The sequence below is a fragment of the Brienomyrus brachyistius genome, unplaced genomic scaffold (genome assembly GCF_023856365.1).
Source record: "Brienomyrus brachyistius isolate T26 unplaced genomic scaffold, BBRACH_0.4 scaffold57, whole genome shotgun sequence".
Lineage (NCBI taxonomy): Eukaryota > Metazoa > Chordata > Actinopteri > Osteoglossiformes > Mormyridae > Brienomyrus > Brienomyrus brachyistius.
The window spans coordinates 480860-503485 of record NW_026042332.1 but is presented as its reverse complement, the minus strand read 5'-3'; the positions used below and the strand labels follow the sequence as shown (position 1 = coordinate 503485).

The 22626-nt window shown below is 49.9% G+C and overlaps 1 protein-coding gene across 2 annotated transcripts in view; it reads right to left on the bottom strand.

Moving 5' to 3' along the window:
• The window catches only part of LOC125724534 (activin receptor type-2A-like), a 37870-nt gene extending 21946 nt beyond the window's left edge, over nt 1–15924 (bottom strand). Inside the window, exons 1-3 of one of the 2 annotated variants that reach the window (XM_049001275.1) lie at nt 14413–15924; nt 2090–2297; nt 1324–1433 (exon numbers count right to left, since the gene is read on the bottom strand). In XM_049001275.1, the coding sequence (XP_048857232.1) occupies nt 1324–1433; nt 2090–2297; nt 14413–14467 (373 nt within the window). In that variant the 5' untranslated portion in view covers nt 14468–15924. The remainder of the gene's footprint in view (nt 1–1323; nt 1434–2089; nt 2298–14412) is intronic. The other variant, XM_049001274.1, reaches the window with a different exon arrangement.
• Between the last annotated feature and the right edge of the window lie 6702 nt (nt 15925–22626).

Below are 22626 nucleotides of genomic sequence, written 5' to 3'. Positions count from 1 at the left end.
AGATAACATGTTTCCAGAGAACTCCAGTGCAGTGCCCCCCCAGGAATGCCAGCGACGTTAATGAAACAGTTCCCTGCACAGTGGGCTGTGTTGTTGAGTCGGGGTTACAGTGCAATTGTGGGGGGGCGGCAAGGCAAGGCAGTCCAGCGTCCAGTCTGCTGCCCCTTAACACAGGGTCGGAACACGCTAACACCTACTCACCGCATCAACAAACGCAGTAAAAATGGGTCTCAAACCTAACCTAACCTAAATCCAACCCCTCGCACTCCCAGACAGCGAGTGGAACCGGCACATTCAGAAGCAGTAAGTCGCCTGAAGATGTGTTACCCGTGACAACCGTCACACGTGAGACTCACACGCTCTGAAAGCGGCGGAGTGGCGAAGCACCGGCCTGACACTATGAGTAACAGAACCGCATGCCTCACGCCGGGAGGCAGCAGGAAGTCACGGCTGCGGAGGAAGCGGCGAGCTGGCGAGGGTTTCCATGGCAGCTGACGGGACGGCGGGGGGGGGCTCGGCCTGCTCTCTGACCCTGTGCTAAACGTGCCAGTCACACACTGCAGTTTTCAGATCGGATAGGTGGCGTGGGGTTATGGGGGGGCTCTCGCTGACTACACGTCCTGCCAAGCTGAGTGACTAGCTGCCCTGCACCTTTATTTTTCTGTGGTGTGATCTCGAGGAAAAGCAGACGAGGAAGCAGGATGTGGGTCTGAACGTGGGCCAGCAGGGGTCACTGTGAGAGCGGGATAAACAGCCCCCCCGCCCCAACGGCACAAGCAGCCAAGGCGATAAATAACAGAAAAGTTAATCAAGTGCTTTGGCGACGCCCCATCTATTACGCTAACACCCCTCGAAAGACGGGAGGGCAGGTGGGTAGGGCTATCTGACGATCCACGATGACTCACAGCCGCCCTATGACGGCTGGCACTGCCCCTCCCCCTCCCCCAGAGCCCCATCAGGTGATTAACAGCGAGGCGACCGCGTGCCAGCACCGGGGAGGGGGAATACAAGCAGCCGCATGTTCAACTCCAGGGGGCTCCGGGCACTCACCTGTGACTGAGCCGGCTGTACGAAAGGGCACATCTGTGAATAGTAACTCTCGCACAAAAGCTGGGAGCCCGGGGACGCAAACTGGGTCCAGGCCAACAGGGGGCGTCGTTCCTGATCCAGGATCAGCATTTCTCCATGAGTCGTCATCACAGAATAACAGCTAGCGCTGACAAGCTTCCGAGCAGCAGGACTGTGACGGGGGCCCCTGAGCAAACCCCCCGCCCCCACCCCATACGCGGAACTGAGCTCATGAGAGGTGCGCGGGACACTTACTCTGCACGGGCTGTGTCTCTGGGCTGTAGGAGAACTTCTCGTTGCACATGTTGCCCTCACAGCAGCAGAAGAACACGTCCGGGCTCTCCTTTCTCTCCACGCACTCGCTGCTATTGGGGGGGAGAGGCACGGCAGTCAGTGGCGAGCAACCCGTACTGGCAGCCCCCCCGCGTCTCACCTAGCGCGGCATCACAGGGCACACAGCATCCAGAACCATGGCAACACAGTCAGTAAGAACGGGGGAGGGGGGAGGTGGGAGGGGGTGCCCCCTCCCCTCTCCTCCACCCCTGTCCCCTGGCTGGGGGAAATAAGTTGATAGTTGATGGGGCCACTGCGCTGGAGAGAGACCAGCAACACAAGGCACCTTGCATTTGGGGTATGGGTTGAGAGGGTGGCTCATTTTGATGGGGGGGGGGGGGGGTTGTGCCCGTATGGGGTGGGGGGAGCAGGATGGATCTTCACGGCCGGAAAGAAACGGAAGTTGGCAGGACGTCGGTACAGAGCCAGAGAGAGAGAGAGAGGCCGCCGCCCACATGCCTGTGTGTGTGTGTGTGTGTGTGTGCGACTGCATTAGACACACGCATCACAAGCATCTCACCCCCCAGCCCCCCCCCCCCCCGATCAGTCACACTCCCTAATTGCCAATTACCACTGAATTCCTGGCTCCGAGAAAAAATGTGCGTAAGGGAAAAAAACAGCTTCTTTCAGCATTTCATGGCGTAAATAACTGCCCCCCAAAATCAGGGTCCCGGGGGGGGTCAGGTACCTGTCGTAGCAGTTGACGTCGTCGAGCCAGCAGCCCTGCTTTACGACCTCGATGGTGCCCGACACGTTCTTCCAGGTGGCGAAGCAGTGCCGCCGCTTGTCCTTCTCGCCGAAGCACGGCTCTATGCCGCTGCGGTTGGTGCGGTCCTTCTCCCAGCTGGCATTGTAGTACACACACTCCTGCGTCTCCGAGTGGCCCAGGATAGCACCTGCCGGGGGGGTGGGAGTAGGAATGACACCTCAGTGCATCTATAGGCTCAGGGCGCCGATAGAGAAGCACGTGGTTCTGGGTCTTGAACCCTCAACGTAGCAGATACTGGCTCACATCCCACTCCTGATGGCTTATGGGGTGGGGTGACTGTCACGTGAACAAGAAACAAGCTGTTAGTGAGGTCATACACATGTGGATAAGCGGAATGAGGGGGCCGGTGTGTCCACGTGGGGGGGGGGGCAGGGTTTAAGGGCTTCCTGGAGGTCAGGAGAACCTGCAGGGCTGGCATGGGGGGCTTGACAGTGAGTCTCTAGCAGCACCCACCCACTCCCACCCCCCACCCTTTCAAGGCCTTTGTGGCAGCCTCTTTCTCAGCGTGTGCAGCTCGGCCTGTTCCATGCCGCTCAGCAGGCCTGCTCGCAACCCCCCCTCAAACATACACACACACACACACACACACACACACACACACACAGTCACACACACCCCTCCCGCCTGGCTGGCAGCCCAGAAGCCACTCCGTCGCTCTGAAGGAGTGTCACACACTGGAGCACAGTGTGTACAGGACAAGGTCCAGCAGCAATCAGGGGCGGAAAGCATTTCCCATCATGCCCCAGCAGAGCATATGAGCTCAGGCCGGTAATTAATTTGAGGAGCGAGGAACATCAACAGGAGGTAGTTGTGGGGGTGCGGGTGTGGGAGAGGGCTGATTAAAAGCACGGGAATATACCGCCGCCCTGCTGGGCACAGACGGTTAGCGCCAATTTTATTCTCTGTTTCTTTATTTTTTTACATATTGTAGGAGAAGAGGGCATGAACAGGATGGCTAATGCCTGGCATGGACATGCACTGACCTAAGCACCTGGCTCTGTTTCACAAACGCCACACAGACACACACACACACACACACACACACACACACACACACACACACACACACTCTGCCTGGTCTCTGGGTAGAGGGGCGAGGCAGGAACTTTGATGAAGCAGACTGCTCTGTTAAGTGTAAACGAATATTACTTTATTATTTGATTAATTGCACTTTTTTTTTTTGGGGGGGGGGGGGGGGGGCAGGTCATAAGATGAGACAAGTTGGAGTAGCTCCCGAATAAACAAGGTGCAAGTCCACATGGGGACCTGCAGGGGGCGCCATCACCAAAGCAGGAGGCCACATCTTTCTGCCGTGGGGCTTCCCTGCTCCCACTCTCAGGGTGGCGGCATGGTGCTGCAGTTAATAGCACTGACACCTCACACCTCTGGGACTTGGGTTCGAGTCTCTACTAGGGTTCCATGGGGATTCCTCTGGGGACTCCAAGTATGTCCTACAATGGGTTGGTGCCCCATCCTGTGTTGTTCCCTGCCTTGCACCCATATGCTCCAGACCCTCTGTTACCCTGAGTAGGATAACCGGTTTCACAAAACAAATGGATGGACCCACAGATGCCTGTTTATATCTATATTGGCTGGCTACCTCACTCAGTCCTGGCAACCCACCTGGAGATTCACAGTCTAGCACCCAATACCCTCAACGTGATGGCAGGTTGCATTTCTTGCGCATCCCAGAGCCATGCAACCTAATAAAGGATGTTACTGATGGGTAAATGAATGGGGCAGCACAGGGTCTCACATCTATAATGTATTTTGTATGTATATCATAGCCACTTCTTTGTTTTAACTGTTATTTTCTGTTATTTACAATAAAGCTTTTGAAACATTGAATTCTCGACCATCAGGAGTGATATTTTCCTGATTGGCTCATCTGTGGGGGGGGGGGGGGGGGAGCGTTTACAAGACTGAATCCCTGCGAGGGATGGGGGCCACACCCTCTGGCTGCAGGCCCCGCCCAACACTGCATTATCGATGACAATTGACAGGTCTCCACATATACGAGCCTGTCAACACAGGACAACAAAAACAAAGATATGGACAGAAAGAGGGAAACACGTGGTGGTGGATGGATGGAGACGAACATGAGACCTGCCCCCTGCATTCCCAATTCCCAATATGATGACACATAAAGGGGTAATGACTGATTAGTGGTGCCATGTCTCCAGCAGACAGAGGGGGGGCATTCTAAATCATATCCAGGCAGGATATGCGTTTCAAACGACCTTTTTCACATGCTACCCGTGAACTGAGGAGACTCATCTGAATGGCAGCAGCAAATCTGTATTTTTACGAAGAAGCCCTTTAGAATTAACGTAATCCGCCATGGCATACTAACACTGGCGGGAGCCGTTAGCTTTATGGTCGGCTAAAAACAAGCCCTTAAGAGGAGGCTTAAGAGTAACTAAATCTCCACCATTACAGGTATTGCTGAAGAACTGCAAACCCCCGGCCAATCCCTAACTCCGCAGCACCCCCCCCCCCCCCCAAAGCCCAGTTAGGAGGCCTGCATCCACGTAAGCAGACGCTGCTTTTCATGGCAAAAACTCTCGGTCTCTGACAGCCTTCCGGAATTTGCTGTGTGGTAAGAACACAAAAGATAACCATTAAGGTAAAATGACAATGGCACAGAGACCACAGGAAGATTTCAGGCCTTAAGCATGACACTTAAAAACAGGTCCGGCGGGTTGAACAGGAGATGCTCTTAATGATGAGGCGAGAGAGAGCGCCCCACTGATCCCAGGCCTGTGCCTGGAAACTCAAGAGAGGACCAATCAGGAGAGGTCTTTTAAAAACGGCAGTAATAGTGTAATTCCTCACACTGGAGGAACAGAGGCACCCCCGTCTCAGAGGCGGGTGCAGAAACACCCCATCAGGAGGCTCACAGGGCAGAGAGCCTTTTGGTATCAGCCCCCAGGTCAGACACCACCCTAATGGAGCAGGAATGGGCAATCGAAAAGGGCCACTGCGTTTTAGCCAGAACGCTGGAGCGTGAGCCAGCAAACAGACGTACGACGGTGCATCCAGCCTCCCTGAAACCGAGGTGAGGGATCCGAGCGTCTGACGTGTTTATTATTACACCCTTGATTAAAAGCGTCACCTGTCACCTAAGCACGGTGTGACGTGCTCACGGGTGCGCTGGGAGGTACCGACCACGGGGAGTCGACGGCCGGACCACCGCCGACATGTTAATGCAGTTTGGCGGCGATGGATGGCAGGATCACGGCAGCCGAGATCAGCCGACATGAAACGCTGGCATGCGGACGGAACGGGGCTCTGAATCACCTGCGGCGATGGTGACGGGCGGGGATACCGCCGTGATACTGTGGCGACCACAGAAACCGTACTTAACCCTGAGCTTTTTGGGGCTCCGGTAGCTTGAGACGAACCGTACAGTCGGGATCTTAGAAACGCGGGCAAGCCGTCCATGTTTTATGTAGAGAGGGCGTCCCTTACTCCCCCCCCGCCTGCCCACTCACGCCTCACGCCGTGATGCGCGGAGAGAATGCGCCCCACAGAGGGGTCAGGCCAGGCCAGGGGCTCCGTAAATAGGCGGGGGCTACTGTATCGCAGGCCCCACATTCCCTCAGTGTGACGGCAGACGCTATTCACCACAGCTAAAATTAAAGCAGTGTGCCGCTATATTTGAACACCTGGTATCCAACGACGCCTATGAAACAGCCCTGGGGACTCGCCTCAGCCGTGCCATGTGCCGGTGCCCCCTTCTGCCCCCACCCACCGCCGGTGCCCCCTTCTGCCCCCACCCGCCGCCGGTGCCCCCTTCTGCCCCCACCCGCCGCCGGTGCCCCCTTCTGCCCCCACCCGCCGCCGGTGCCCCCTTCTGCCCCCACCCGCCACCGGTGCCCCCTTCTGCCCAGTGCTCCAGACCGCTTTGGCTGATAAAAAACGTTTGCCTAGCCTTCATTTAGCATCACTGTGTGGCTCAGTGGGTTTGGACAATGTGCCTAGGATCAGAAGGTTGCTGGTTCAAATCCCAGATGTGCTAAAGAAAGGCCACTATTGGCCTCTGAGCAAGGCTCCTAACTGTAGTGGTTGCTGGGACCCGCTTTTGCAAATACATTCAGTACTGGTCAAAAGGTGGAAAAAAATGTTTATAACAGTTTACCTGGGTAGTAAGCGGATATTTGCTCTGGAAAAAACCCAACTTAACATTAGAACACATGAAAATTAACAGTAATTTCTTCTGGTTTGCCGAAAAGTCATTGGACGGCTTGATGAACATGGTCTCAGTTCCCAAACCTCTCCTCAGGGGCACCCCAGCCATTCCATGGATTCGTTACATTTCACCACCAGTTAATTAAAGTCAATTAATTGATTGACTTACTTGGTTAAATAATTCAGTGAGGTATTGATTAGCTATATGAGGTGAGCTAGAGGTCAAGCCTAAAAAACACATGGGTGTATTGGATGATCACTGCAAATATGGGGGCGATTTTAGGGGAGGTGCTGAAATTGCTAAAGCCGGCGTAGTAAAGGGCAGAAAATCGCAGCTTTACACCGACATCAGAATCATTTAAAGCATTTTCCTTGACTTTTGCAGAGCACTTTAAGTCTGCTAAACAAACATAAATGATGGTAAGCTCTGACGGGGGGGGGGGGGAATCCATCTTTCTATTGTATGTGGGCAAGAAAGGACGTGATTGGCATCACCCCCCCCGCCTCGCCCGTAAAGCCCCTTTCTCTCAGACACCCCCGTTTAATTACACACCATTACGTCGGGCTTTTCTCCATCCTGTAATTATGCCTCTGCCGCACGTTCAGAAAGTACTTGTTACAACTCGCAGGGTCTCCGGGAAGGGAGGGGGGGGGCAGTCTGCCTGCTGTCTCACTGTTAAACACTCTAGGGTTTAATATCATCACAGACGCAGGGTGGCGGTGATCTGTGCAGGAGTTCATCTGAGGAACACCAAAAGCCTGACTGACCCCCCCAGTCGCCATGGCGGCAGGAGGAGCTTGCCTCCCAGGGACAGGGCATGTTCCTTGAGATGCTGTCGTTATTATTATCATCATGGTTATAGTGGCTGTCACTGCTACAGCTCTGACAATACCCTGTCTTTGTACCAGAACACGCCAGGACATTCCAAGCACGGGTTTCACACCCCGCCTCTGACATGGACCGGCCCACATACCACGACTGCACGAGACTGTGAGTCTACGGGCCACAACGCCGCAGAACCGGCTGCTGAGCTGCACAGCCCCCCCCAGTGCCGTGCCGTCTGATGCAACAGGAAATACGAACGGAGCAACATTTACAGCATACACTGCAAATGGGGAAGAAAAGAGGACACCCCGCCCCCCCCACCACTGTAAGGAGCGGAGATCGCCGTCAGCGAAAGGCACTTGCTCAGGTGCGGCCAGAGAAAACGGCAAGATTAGCCAGCGGCGGTGGGGGGGGGGGGGGGGGGGAGGCAGCATCCCACCGCAAAGCCTGCTGAGGTTTAAAAAAATGCTGGGATCAGCAGGGGAAGCGGAGCCCTTAATCCCGCTGGAATGGACAGCGACCGCAGCCAGCCCCCCCGCACCCCCCCACCGTGATACAAAGCCATGGGCGCTCTCACTGCTCTACCCACAGGACTGTGGTGGCATTTGGAGGGGGGGGGGTGGGGTGATGTAATCAGCAGAAGAGCTGCTGTAAAAGAGAAATGAAAAAGGACAGAACATAGTCTGAGACACAGAGGACTGCTTAACTGTGGGGCCGGACGTGTTCTCCGAGATGGAGGAGCGCTTAACCCCGGCCTCGGAGACGGGGGACCGCATAACCGCGGCGACCGCATAACCGCGGCGACCGCATAACCACATCCTCGGAGACGGGGGACCGCTTAACCACAGGGCCGGATGTGGTCTCACTTACACACCAGCCATTTAGGACTGAGGGGCTTTTACGCCTGCTGGGACTCAGTTCTTGCTCTTATAAATAAGCCAAACAGGCGTACAATCAGGAGCCCACAAATCACAATGCAAACAGGGGCAACGCTACGGTCAAAAAGAGCCAAAAAGGTCCCTGGTACAGCCAGAACACGGTCACAGAGGTGCTGACATGCAAGTCGGGGCCAAAGCTCACCTCGCCCAGGAACAACGACACAGGAGGACATCTGACCAGCAATAACATCTCCATGCGTGTGAGTGACTGCAAACGGCACAAGTGTGGTTTTAAGACAGAGACGGATCAGCAGAATCTCATCACTGCTCTTCAGAGGAAACATACAACCATTTCCAAGCAGCTTACGGGACACTTATCTTGAAATGATACAACAGCAACAAACTTTTCAAATGAACTGCGTACAAAGTGAGCAACGGGGGGGGGGGCGGGCACCCTGCAGGGGGTTTTCCGCTTCTAGAGCCTTCCGGACAAGTTTAGCATGCAAAAAAGACACGATTCTACCAGAAAGCTAAACACGGCTGGAGAAATTAAATAAATTACAAATGTGTGTGTGTCTTGTGAGGAGAACATGATAAATGTATGACAAGCAGATTTAATCAGGTATCAAAGCAGGCTTGAGATGGGGGGGTTGGTCTGTCTAGACCAGTGTCTTTGAGGAGCATAGAGAGCAACATGTGTGGCCACGTCAATCTCACTTGGGGCCTCAAAAACCTGCTCTTAGATCTATTAAGCCCCCGTGATCCATGACTTCAACGGGGGGGGGGGGGGGGGTTACCCACAGCAGGGTCGCATGCCATTCCAGGACACCGCTGCAGGCCAGTTGCATTAAATCCGTATAAACCCAGAAGAGTCGCTCTCCATCTAGGTCATAACCACAAAGATGCTTTCTGGTCATTTGGCTTAAGTAGAGGGGCTCGGGTACGAAGACGCTGAGAGCGCCCCCCAGCGGCACAGAGACAGCACTGCAGTTGGGCCAGCCTGCCACCATTAAGAACAATCATAAGGAATGTTTATTTCGCACAGCTTAGTGTAGCCGGCAGCAACGCCATCCTGATCCCTGCCTCGGGATAAATGGGACATTCCAGAACATTCCCCTCACCTGGCGCTTTCTATATTCTGCTTCATCGTAAATGTCCACTGAGGGCAAAGCCACCACCATCTCGCCTTCGTAAATAATGACTTCATTCATATTTCATTAGACAATATAGAGCGATATCGCCGCGCGTGAGGAGTGTCGCTTGGGTCTCCGCCCAGAGACGTGCAGTCCGGTGACAAGGGTCGTACTGTGACCGAGTGCCAGGCTTTTACATGAAACGCGACCACTATTCCACACATCACTTCCATTTTTCCCGAGGCCGTTTCACCGGAGAAATTCGGACCATGTGGCTTCCTACTGAGGGACAGGCCAGCAGGCCCCAGTGGGGCAGATCCCACTCCCCCGTCGGACTGTGAACCCCTCAGCCTTGGGGTTGGACAGAAATGGTGGGGAATCAAAACCAGCTCGTTACTCACCCTCCAGACCCTGTGGTACTGGGCCCGAACACACTCCCTGAGCAAGTTCCCTCAGCCCGCCTCCCAGTGCCTGTACAAGGGCCACATAAATCATTCACAGCCTCAATTATTCATCTGGTGTTAATAATCTGTATCCACCATGCTATGACATTGGTGCTATTCTAGTCCAGTGGGACTCAACCCAACAGCTGTAAACCCACCCAAGAAAAGAGCTACTGAACTGTAGCAGCTAATCAGGGCTTTACAATTAGCTGACTGATTACGACGGGGGATGCTACAGGATACAGGCCTTCCTGAAGGGGGCGCTCAAGCCAACATGCTGGACAGCACTGCAAGTGAAGAAAACCAACTAACTGTCCCCCTCACCCTCCAAACTTGGCCACTGAGACAATGTTCCGATGCTTAAAAATCAGAGTTCGTCAAGATCACTATTGAGGAAGTGCTCTGCGTCAGTTATGTCAGCAAGACTCGTGGATGAGGGGCACGGGACCCTGCGGCAGGCGGGAGCAGGAGCGCTGTCATGTGATACTCAGCTGTCATGAATGAATGATACGTCGGGTTGTTGGCTAGGCCTTTCGGCCCGGTCGCCTCACCTCCCCTGCAAACCCGGGTGCGAAATGCATCCCGGACGCAACTCGCATGCTCCGTCGCTCACTCTCTATGGGGAAGTGGGAAATATTTCCTCCCGCGGGAGTGGATTCATCAGCGAGCAGCTTAATGCGACGGGGATTTGCGAAAATCCAGAGACCGGGACTAGGGAGGGGGGGGGCTTGCTGTCACTGCAGCCGCACCTGATCCTTATTGCGTTATGGCGCTGCATGCATTATTCAGCACGCAAACACTGCCCAGTGACGGTGGCCTGCAGCCCTGGCCGACTCAGGAGAGGCGATAAAATCAGAGAGGCAGCCAACAGGAGGCGATGATGACAAGGTCCCCCTCATACCACGAATCCGCTAGATGGTTCAAAACAGGACAAAAGGGGCGTGGCCTTCAAAATTGCAACCGACAGATTGCTGCACCCGCCCCGGAGCTGGTCAGCTGACTGGAGAATCAACAGCTGCTGCACCATCTTCTGCTCAAGCTGGACCTCCACCAGCCCGGCGATTGGCTGAGGAAGCAGACAGGGAGTCCAGGTTTGACCGAAAACTGCGGTGAACACAGAGAGAGCAGGAGCGCGCATTTGTTCATGGACACACCCCAAGCGACGTGAAACACCAGCGCAGATGTGGGCTCCGTCGCAGGATTTTTGATGCCACGCCCTTCGGAGGGTAATACGTGTAAGGGAAGCACCATCGTTTGTGTCCCAATGAAGAGGGGGGGTCGCGTGGAGCAAAGCAGCATCTGCGGCCACAGCGGCTGAGTTCAGGACTCTCCCTGCAGAGGGTAACTGTCCCCCCCGCAGCTGAGGGTATCACGCTAATCTTTCCTAGCTCTAGTGGAAAAAAAAACACATTTATCTGCACAAAAGGTATTTTTAAAGAGGGGAACCGGAGTCTAAATTTAGCGCAGGCCATTTCTATTTCGGAGCTTTGCTGGGTTTGTGACCCTTGTGCGTGAATTCTGTGTGATGTCGCCGTTTTTATTCACGTCCTCCGGAGAGGCGCCGAACGCCGCGTTTGTTCACACCACGCTGACTGATGGAACCTTCACGTCTTTTTTAAGAAATGCTTAGAAAAATTGTATTAAACAAAAAAAAAAATCCCAAAATAAGAATAGAAATAAGCCCCTCCCCATCACAGGCAAAGAGAGTAATTAATTGAGGCTCCCTCCTGTACGCTGCTGGCACGGAGATGATGGAGTGCAGGTGACATGCTAACACCCACACTGTCTGCCCTAATAAATAGCCACAGCCCTAAAACCTCAAAGAGGAGGTATTCTCAGTCTCTCCCAGCTTTCTGCCCAGGGGCGGGGGTGAGTGAGCCAGAGGGGCTAGACATTTACATAAATACCAGACTGAAGGTAGGTTTTCTCCCTTCTCCTGGTTTGGAGGGTGCAGTACCAGATACCCCCCCCCCAGGCACCCCCTGATGTGAAAGCAGCACATAGTTAAGGGTCTGGGATTCGGAGGGTCTGAGGGTGGGGGGTTTAGCTCCCAGAAGACCTCTGGCAGGGTGGGCAGCTTCGCCAAAGCCACGGGTGCGAGCTCACGCGATCACGGCCGCTCAGTGCCTCCACGCTATCGAGCAAAGCAGGAAAGTCAGAGGGAAGCAGGCGTGGAGGGAGGAAGAATGGGAGACAAACCCTCCACCGTCACACGCCGGCATGATCCACTGGCGCTGCCACGAAGCCAATCTTTCGGCCGTTTCAGCGCCGGGTAAAATCACTGCTCACACAGCAGGGCAGCCATCAAACAGGTGACGAGCGGTTAATGTCTCTCCCACAGAGATGCCGCTGTGATTTAGTGTGGATCCAGGGATCCTGTTTACACCCAGCATTGGGGTGGGGGGGGGGGGGGGCGCAGGGTCGCTTTTGGTATCAGAAGCACAGACCTTTAAAACCAGCCTGATTTACTGCAATCATATTTAGGTGACCACACCTGCCTCTTAAAATTATTCAAACTTCACAATTAAAGGTTAACGCTGACAATGACGGGAGTCAGCCTGATGAAATCTAACTGCTCGGCAAACACCCCGAGGTCTCTACGCAGTTCCTTGTTAATTACGCGCACGTTCCCCAATCCTGAGAAAAGACACACGACTGAACGACTTGCACGTCTGAGTGGAGAGTTAAGTAAACGGAAGGAAATTAAGGAAAACCATTTCCTGCGATCAGTCTGTCCCTACTAGCTTGAGGAAAATCAACTAAAAATATTAATCTGTTTCTCAGACAGAGTCTTCCGTTGTCCTTGCTTGTATACACAGTACGGTTCTTCAAGAACTTGGCAATAATTCGCCGCAACTTGAATGTAATCCGTAGCTAAGTGCGTGCAAAGTATACATCTAATACTATTGCGTTTCCTTATGCAACACGGCTCTCAAAGAGACAACCAACTGTCTCTTTGACTGAACCAACTGTGGAGCCGTATTTAAAGACGGAAGACGCAAAATATGAAGTGAGATTGTGTCACGTGTCTAAGGTGTGGGCTGTGGAAACCTATTACAAGACTGTTTTTGAGTTAAACCTGTCATCCAGCTACACCACAGTATGAGGAACATTTCAGGAGCGCATGTCCTGGGACCAGCGAGTCTCTGTCCTTATCACTGTGCCCCCCCACCTCTGGCAAAGAGCAAAGCTGCCCTTTTGCTATAAATACCCCCAAAGCCACTTTGCATCACATAAACGGCCGAAACGCCCCTTTTATTGGAAGCGGTTCATTAGAGGTGCTGTCTAACCTCTCCAGTTACCTTAATCTGCCTAGCAGAAGTTTAACAAGAGACTGCAAGTGGCTTATAAAGGGGAAAGTAAACGGTGCCCAAAGAACAATTAAACATAAAAATAAAAAGAGAAGCGGCGGCAGAGGAGCAAGGGAGCGGACAGCAGGCGGCGGTGGGGGGGCAGAGGGGGGCGGTACTCCCCCCTCGGCCAGTTACAGCAGCACTCAGCCAGGCAGGATGCGGGCAGCAGCAGAAACGCTCACTGGCTGACAGGCTGGGGCTGTGCAGTGGTACCGCGCTCCAGCTAACTGCTGACAGACCTTTTTCTGACTCTCAGGGAGAAAAAAACATGTATTTATCCATGTCATAAAATAATATTTTCATATTATTTGCACATATATATACACAAATACAGAAGGCAACATGAACATCTGCAAGTGTCCAGCAGTGTCCAGCGACTCACATCTGCACCTCTTAGGAGAGCTGGCTACACCACAGAATAATAAACCATATTAAACGACAGCACATGAGACCACAAAAACCCCCTCTGAACCCCCAATCTGATCTCCATCAGTTTCATTAACATTGACTCCGGTCAAAAAAATGCACTTTGGCATATTTCATTGGGCAGTTCCTTTAAGTACAGGGTATTAAATTAAAACATGTCCAATTAAGCTGTTTTCTTTGTCACTACATTACAGACCAGATATTACCAGACTGCCCACTACAGGCACGCCAGGTGAAAATCCCATTAAAAGAAGCGGAGATATTCATTCCAATTACCAGGGCAATCCTAGGAAACAGGATTTCAGTAATTTTATTCCAAAAGGCTCTTAGAGGCAATTCGGCCGTATTATATAAAGGCTTTAATAAAGAAAATTTGCTTGTGGGCAGCGTGTAGGAAGCGCCCGGTCTGCAGCGGCAGATAACGGTGCCCCAGCGAAGTCGGACTTTTTAAACATCAGAAAAGGAGATACCTATGTGCTCGCTGTAGTCATCATTCTATAGGCCACTAAAAGTACACCATGAGTATATCGGATTGTTTGAAAGCTGCGCGCATTTTTCCGATCACGGACACATTTCTACGGACAGAAAGATCAGAACTCAGTCACATTTAAGGTCAGTATAAGGGGACGCTTGCGCTGGATGATACCGGGTCATGCCACACTGCCACACGCAGCTAAGGCACGGCCACAATGACATTACTGATCGGTGACAAACGGCGTGTCAACACACGCACCGGCACATGCAAAGCGATTCCCACGTGTAACCGCAACTTCTTCAGCGTGACACTCGGGGAATGGGTGCTAGTGGGTGTAAAAGAATTAATGGAGGCACATCGAGTATCCTGGAAGTGACCCGCAACAAACCACCGAAACACATGCAAACACACATGCAGACCAACGCACTCGCGCAAACACGAACACAGAGGCGCGTGCGGATACACACATCTTTTTGCACATAGAGATGGAAACATATTCCAGCATCCGGATACCCACCTGATGAACAGGTGACGAGGAAAACGGCGAAAGCAAGTTTCGTAGCAGCTCCCATTTTTCGTAACGGTATCAAATCACCTACTGCGCCAAAATAATTATGGGAATAAAAAATAAATTAAATCCCACGGCGGCTAAACCCGGCGCTGATCGTGCACTTCTGCTGCACCCGGGGAGCTGAGTGCAAAACGCAGAGATTCCTGTGCAGCGCAAATGCTAGTCTGGGTACCGGCTGACAGGCTCTATCAGCAGTTTGTTGGCAAAATCCTAAATCCTGGGAAAAAAGAGACAAACCCTACTCCAAGATCCCCTGTGCGGACAACTGAGTTTGACAACCATGTGTCATTTGGCGGAAAGCTTATTCTCCTCACGTCGACAAAGGGGAAAAAACAAGCAGCCACTAAATATTGCAGGGATCCCACGTGGAAAATCCTAGGATGTCAGCAATCGTCTCACTTGGAAAAGCTGGCAAAACACAAATGCTGTTCTAAATATAATGCGATCATTGTTTATCAGCTTGTTGCTTTGGGGAAGGGGTTATTACAAGGCAGGTATCCGCAACACTGCTGTTCAAGAACTTAGGGGAAGAAAAATCACGTACACATGTGTACATATATTTTAGAGGAAGCCAAGACCGGCGACATGTGAAATGCCGTCTTTCGGGTGTTTTGGACTTTTTCACAGGATGGAGCGGGGAACCGAGCCACTCCGCAGCGAGAGCGGTGACATGTCACCATCTGCCCGTGATCGATGGCATTAAATTAAATTAGAATGAAAGGTCTTGTCACTCCAGCCCGGTCCGCAGTCATGAAAAACGTTCTCCCGAGAATGGGTTCGGCGCACATCCACACTTCCTCGGAATCGCGAGTGACCCAATCCTCAAGAAAGTTGAAGGGGGGAGGATCAGCTCTTCTAGCAGGATTCAGGTCCACATTTCGGGATGCACTGCCACGGCGCTGCTGAAAATTCCAGAGAAACACCCGGAAAACACGCGGGCATCTCGGTGCTCTGATCGAACCGGTACCAGACCGCAACCACCGCGCTGCTGAACATCGATCCTCCCTCTGCTGCAAGACGCGGTCGGGAAGCCCGTCGCCAGCCCTGGCTTATGTAGCCCGAGAGGACCCGATGAGAGTCCGGCTTCAAACCGAGGTTTTCCGGTCACTTCTCGCCGATCCGGAGAGGTAAGGAGGTGGACTCTGGTGCCTCGAAGTGTTCGTCGGCTGTCTCCTTGCCCGAAGCTGCCAGCTCCCGAGCGGTCCCCTCCTCCTGCCGTTTCCTTCCCATTCAGTGAGCAGGCTGGATTCAAGATGGCGGTCGGCACGGATTGTTTGTGTTTTTTCCCCGCATCTCCGTCCTCCTCCCCCGGATCGGCTCAGCGAGCGATAGTCCCGCACGGCCGACGAAGATGACTGACAGGGAGGGTCGTCCAATCAAGAGCGAGGAAAATTGCGTCCGTTCCACGAAGGACTGCCTCCCTGTTTGTTGGATATGACAGCGGTACCTTTCCATACAGAGATGACTGACAGGATGAGCTGTCCAATCCAAATCGAGGAAAATCCCGTCCGTCCCACAAAGGACAGTCCCCTGTTTGTAGAATATGACCGCGGTACCTTTACATACTGATATGACTGACAGGATGGAGCATCCAATCCAAAGCGAAGAAAGTCCTACCCGTTCCATAAAGGACAACCCCCAGTTTTGTGGGGTATGACAGCAGTACCTTGACATACTAAATGACAAGATGGGCCGTCCAATCCAAAGCGAGGAAAATCCCGTCCGTCCCACGAAGGACAGCCCCTGTTTGTGGAATATGACAGCGGTCCCTTTCCGTACGGAAACGACTGGCATTGCCTGTGACCTCCTGGAAAACAGGCGATCGACCTACCGGCAGTTCCGTACGGGAATGATGCGCAGTGACATTCGTCTGCAAGGGCACATGTTTTATTGAACACTTGCACAGATCGCTTTCAAAATATAATAAATGAATTTAAAAAGCAACAACGTCTCCTAATTCGTGTGGCTATTCGATGCCTTTGAAGTAGCCATTGAGCCCCTGTTACCGGATATATATATATAAAATGTAAACACGGTGACCGAAGTAATTGTATTACCTCCGAAAAGATGAATTAGTAATGCATTGCAACCAAGAAAGGAAAAAGGATATGTATAAATATTTTGGAATCTGCTTATTATATTGCATAATTTGCTGCGTGAGCTGTGTAATTCTATTTCAAAGGTCTGCTTTTAATATTTTACTGAATTGCCAATACAAACAACATAATAGCCTAAGGTGCTTTGTCTCATGTCACATGATGAGTGTGCTTCCCAAAACCTGGTGCCTGGCTCCCTGTGTTACATCAGTCCACACTCCTGAGGTGCCCCAGTCCACCATGTCTTACTCATCACCTTGAAGTACCTGTTCTCCAGAGAGGTAGATTCACCTGTTATATGGTGATAATCACATTAAGCATCGCCTGTCTTAATTAAGGTGGCTGATGTCTGAGTTTAAACAGCCCTCCAGATTACCTGGCTTTTGGCTCTCTAGTACTGGGTGTTCCTCCTCTCTGTGATCTGCTCAAATATGTCATTCCACAATGTTCTGAGCCACTACAAATATAGCTTAGTTAGAACTGGTGACCGCTATTGTGAAACCGTGTCGTGTCCAGACTACGTCACAGTGGTGTCACTTTGTTTCTGCGTGCAGATTACATCCATCATAAATGGTAGGAACCTTAATTTTTTTACCTAGCTGTAGGTTGGCATCTGTGAATTAAATTCCCCTAGAAGATCAGCAGTTATGCGCATCTTAATGTTATGATCGACACTCTTCAGGGAGCAGGTACCAGGCTGTCCCTTTTTGTAAGATGAACAACATTCCCAGCACACCTCTCTCACACACTGAGGCTCTGTCACCTTCTCAGCCTACATGCTTACATCTGAAATTGTATCTCGCTCGAAAATACTGACAACTGCTGAGCATTAAACCGACTGAAAATGAAAGAAATATGTTAGCATCTGCCCTATATGTTATACACATGCGATAAATTTTAATGAAGGACAAGAATATATCAAAAGATCCAAGGCTGACCTTTTTGGCAACGGTTGGGAGAAGAAATGGATATTCGTTTTAAAAACACAGCTCGCAGAACACAAGTGTTTAAGTCTTCAGTGTGCTCACCACAAATGTCTGTAAAAAAAAGAAAAGGATTTGACCTCTTTTGCAACAAAACATCAATTTTTCTTTGGCTTAGAACACTTTCTGATTAATATTCCTCATAATCCACCCTTTAATACCTGAGATCCAGCTGACTGTATTTATCATTTTGCATCATAAATAACATCAATATTCTGATCCATGTGATCAGTGTACGTCATTGGATGAGACTGCATCATCCATTGAGACAAATATGAAGGTTTTTGGCTTTGTATGTTATATGAACTATTCAGAATTATTGCATTTCCAATGCAAATTCTGTCCTAGAAAAGATTCCAGAAAAATCCAAGTAGCTTTGAGGAAATCCTTTCTGAGGATAAAAGGGGTCAATCTCTGTTTTTTTGGAATGTCTCCTTAGTATCTATGGATATGTGAGCTGTTTAAGTGCATCTAATCCACTATATGAGGGATACAGTTTGATGTTAATACTTTTTATAGGACTGTAATATTTGGCATGATTTTCTGTTACATATTAGAAAGGTGATTTAGAGATCAGAAATAATATTAAAGGTCAAACAGACTTTCTGGGAAAGCTGGGGGGTAAAATGTTTAGCTTAGCTCAGTCTATATAGTCCAACCATAAACAATGTATTTAGGAGTGGTTGGACTTTTATCATCAAATACAGATATGTGCCAATGGCTGTGTTATGAGGTACGGATATTCTGTGCCTTGATAGTGGTCGATACAGCCCTGGGTGTTCAGGTGATGACCTCCACCCACTGAAGATTCAGGGCTTACAGCACTACAGGCAGGTTACGGACAGCAGCCAGAAATGGTGCCGAACACTGCAGGGGCAAAAGAGTCTGTTTCGCTCCGTTTTGCTTTTGCATGGAAACTTGTGAAAGTCTGTGGCAAAACCCACGGAGCTTGAGAGCAGCAACGCGGCAGATGTTGTGATCTTGGCCAAACAGATAAAAATAATGCTGAGAGGAGTTCAGGAATATAATTTGAGATTCTAGCATCTAGGTAATCCTCAGCTCAAAATTTACAATAAATAATAATAATACATTTTTTTAAAATAAAATTTCAGTAGTTAATAGTACATTAGGAGATGACAGAGGTCTTGTTTTCCCCTACATTTTCAGTTTTGTATAAAGTATGTATTGTAATTTTATACTTTAAGAGCTTGTGGCCATTTATAGTATGTATAATTGTATTTGTTTGAACAATTTTTCTATTTGAAAAGGGATATGAGACTGAACTTGAAAATATACATTTTATGAAAGGATTCTTCTCCATAAATGCAATGTGATTTTTCTGGATGTATTCAATAATGATGTTTTCAGATAAGTATCTGCAGGCTATACAGTTTCCTTCAAAGACTACAGACCATATTCTGCAGTCAAACTAATAGCCTCATAAATTTGTGGTCCTAAAACAAACAGCATAAAAGCATCAGTGTGAGTGGCTGGGATGGGAGAGAGCCGCTCACAAGGGCCATGCTCAATGGCTCAGGGATATTTTCAAAAATTTACATCTGGGAACTTACTTTTGACTTGAAGTTTTTAAGCCCACATTAAATGTGGACGGAGCTCTGTCTTGGCACCAGACACCCAGAAGCCTTTGTGTGCAAACTCCCGTAATGCAGGCCTTTAAGCAAGATCGCATTCTGCTTAACCTGCATGCCATTTTCGGGTAGTGGGGAAGTTTGTTTATGAGATTATTCACTGGAAGCGGCTGGCAGAGGCCGAGACCCGTGGATAGAACATTTTCAAGGTTACATACTAAAGGATTGGTCGTGATGGACGAGGTAGTTATTCTTAATCACGAATGATCAAAAGATAGCACCCCCCCTCTGAGGATGGAGGCAGGTGTGCCTCTAGATGTCTTCATTCCTCTTACATAGCAAAGCACATGGATCAGGCCTTAGCAGTACTCAGATACTTGGGATATTGGGACTCAGCGTTAGAAGTTCCTTGTATGCTTGTTTGTTTATGAAGCAGCCACTTAGCGCTGAAACACTCTGTCTTTGTTATGCTCACATGATCCTGCACCTGTGGTTTATTTCCTCCTTTGAAGCCTAACATATAGCACGGGCAATATCAGACAGGTCGGGCATATTGTTGTTTCGTAACAGGCAAAGGACTGTTCTAAAACATGACCTAAATGGTGATTTGTTGCCTTAAATGCAGACATGACGTCCTTTCTTGTGGTTTATGAGTTCACCATAGCTTTTTATCTGTACCCAGAAATCTTCCTGATCTCTGCACTACAAAGGAAACCGAAGGTTGATTAACAAAGATATGTCATCGCGGTGCTTGTACTTTTAGGAAGAGTGATCTTAAAGCAGGCAACAAGGCATTCAAGGAAGCAGCTTTTGATCTATCATTATTACTGTATGTTAGCAGTTTGCTCCAGAAAATCTCTTATGTCACTGCTGGAGATCACATCAAAATGTAGACGCCTGGTGCCATTGAGAAACTATAAGACAACATGAAATTTATATGGGCGATCCTAGGATTAATAAAAGATTTAATCGCACTTTGTCCATAAATTCAACGTCTTGCTTAACATTTTATTCTTTTAAATCTGAACAAGTTAACGATCTGCTGTCCCAGGTTTTGCTCAGCAGAGCTGTTTACTCCGATCACTTCGTCTTTAAACGTTAAGCCCACGTCTCACGGCTTCGTCACGCGGTGGCCCGAAGCCGCTGTAAATCGGGTTAATTCCTCTTGGCTTCGATCGCGTTAATGGTGAAGGAGCAGCTTTGCATGGAGATCACAGAGACCTGGCTCGCCTGGCACTAACCTGGCTAAACACACCCCAGCCGTCACTCATGAAAACGTAAATGACTATTAAACATTCCTTATATACCCATATGGGAGCAAAAGTGAGACGTAGTTTGTCTTACAAATGGCCCTGTAATCTAACTCATGCTTACATTTTTGATACCAGGCAATGTTATTGTGTTATTGGGATGGCTAATATTACTGGAGAGCATGTTGATGATGCTTCTGGAAGTTGCCATGGTAAAATGGACTTGCCCATGGTTATAAAACTGTGCCCAGTTCTTTCAAACCTGGCAGTACTTTGCTGTAATTTTACCACATTGTCAGGGGACGTGCAGTTTTGAAAGCATGAAAATGTGTTTCTGATGTATCGGGGTATTTTTTTGCGAGTTACACTGAGCATCCATCCATCCATCTATGATTCACCTTCTGCTTATCGTGGTCAGGGTCATGGTGATGGGGAGGGGAGGAGGAGGGTTGTGTCACAATGCAGGGCACACCCTCTGAACTAGCGAAACCCGGAGCAGCCAGAGGAAACTCACACAGGAATGGAGAACATCCAAAACTCCAGACACACAAATATAACTGCACACACACACACACACACACACACACACACACACATGTACACACGCACACACGCACACACACACACACACACACACACACACACACACACACGTAAACAAACAAACACACACACAGCATCGAAGTAATTGAAACCCCTGACTTGGTCTGAGGCAGCAGTGTTACTCACAACAGCCCTTTATACTTATCAAGTTATTTATTATGCATTGTTTGAGGGCTTGGATGGCAGGAGATACATTATATATATATATATATATATATATATATATATGGTGCATATACCCTACTCTGATAAGGGAATAAATAAAGACTTGGGTGTCCCCAGATCCCCAGCAGCAGCCGAGGCACAACCCATGTTAGTGGCTGCTTTAAATCAACACTTTAATGCACTGAGAGACAGCAGGCTTCATAAGTTACAGCTCCGCATTGGCAAACATTTGTGTAGTCAGTCCCAGTGTGAAATTCACATACAGGGCTGCTGAAGGTTTGTTCCCAGTTCTCATGTCTATGAGAGCAGAGGCACAGTGTATGGATGGCTCCTCATTGGCTGACGGGATACAGATAGGACGCTGATTGGTGCAGTTGGAGTATAAGAACACCAGAATACCATGTGACCTGGAAGGGGCCTGTCAAAGAATGCTTATATGACACCAATGGGCAGTCCCCATTTTAATCAGATGGCTTTCCAATAACTTTTTAATAATATTCCCCATATTATTGCCTAAAACCAGTACACAAGACATAAGAACCATGAGCATTAAGGTAGAGCCACTGGACCCACAGTGGGACCGTAGACATTGGTCATTTTCAAGTTGAAGCAGACTGTCCTGCTCTGATGATACCATGCCACAATTTTTATATATATAAACATTTGGGTCCAGAGACTTGGATGATGCAATTGCACACATCTGTCAGGACCAGCGGTATCCCAAAGATATGTGACAGAGAAAATTCTATCACTACAGTAAAAGCTGGAAAGGCTCCCAGACAGAGTCCCCTACAAAAATCCCATAATCCAAAGCACAATGCCAGCTGATGAAGAGAGCTGAGCGCAGACCACGCCCTCAACACCTTCGGGCGACGTCCAAGACAGGCCCTGCCTTCCTCAGCCTTACCGTGCTTGTCTGTAGAAGCCGTAACAAACAAGAGAATACTTCAGACGTTGTATATTTTTTTTTCCATCTGAGCAACTGGGAATTTAAAGAACATCTTGGACAGGAAAGAAAGGCTGCTTCCTCAAGGGGTAACACTCTATTCCTCAATGTTTAATGTGCACATAAATGACAAAGGGTTTGGGGGGGGGTGCTTAGTTATTGCAGGATCCACAGGGGCAGTAACTGGACTGAACCTAAGAACCACATCATTGTAAGTCACAGCAGGCAAAGCCTTCTAAACGAAGAACGTGTCCTACCAACCTCCACGGACAGTGTGGGCACCCTTTCTGCTCACGAGATGGTTCATGCTATGTGAGGAACTCGAAGACTGGTCAACCCTGGCTGTGGAGGTCTGCTCCCCTTCAGTCACAGACAGACCAAAACCAGAACTTTCACTCAGGGACACTGGATTCACTAAATACGTCGTCTCTCACTAAGATTATGGAACACAAAGACTGGTGAGAGTGTCAGCAGGGCTTCTCATTGGCCCTGGCCCCCTGCTTTGTGGGCATCTTGACGTGTTATGGT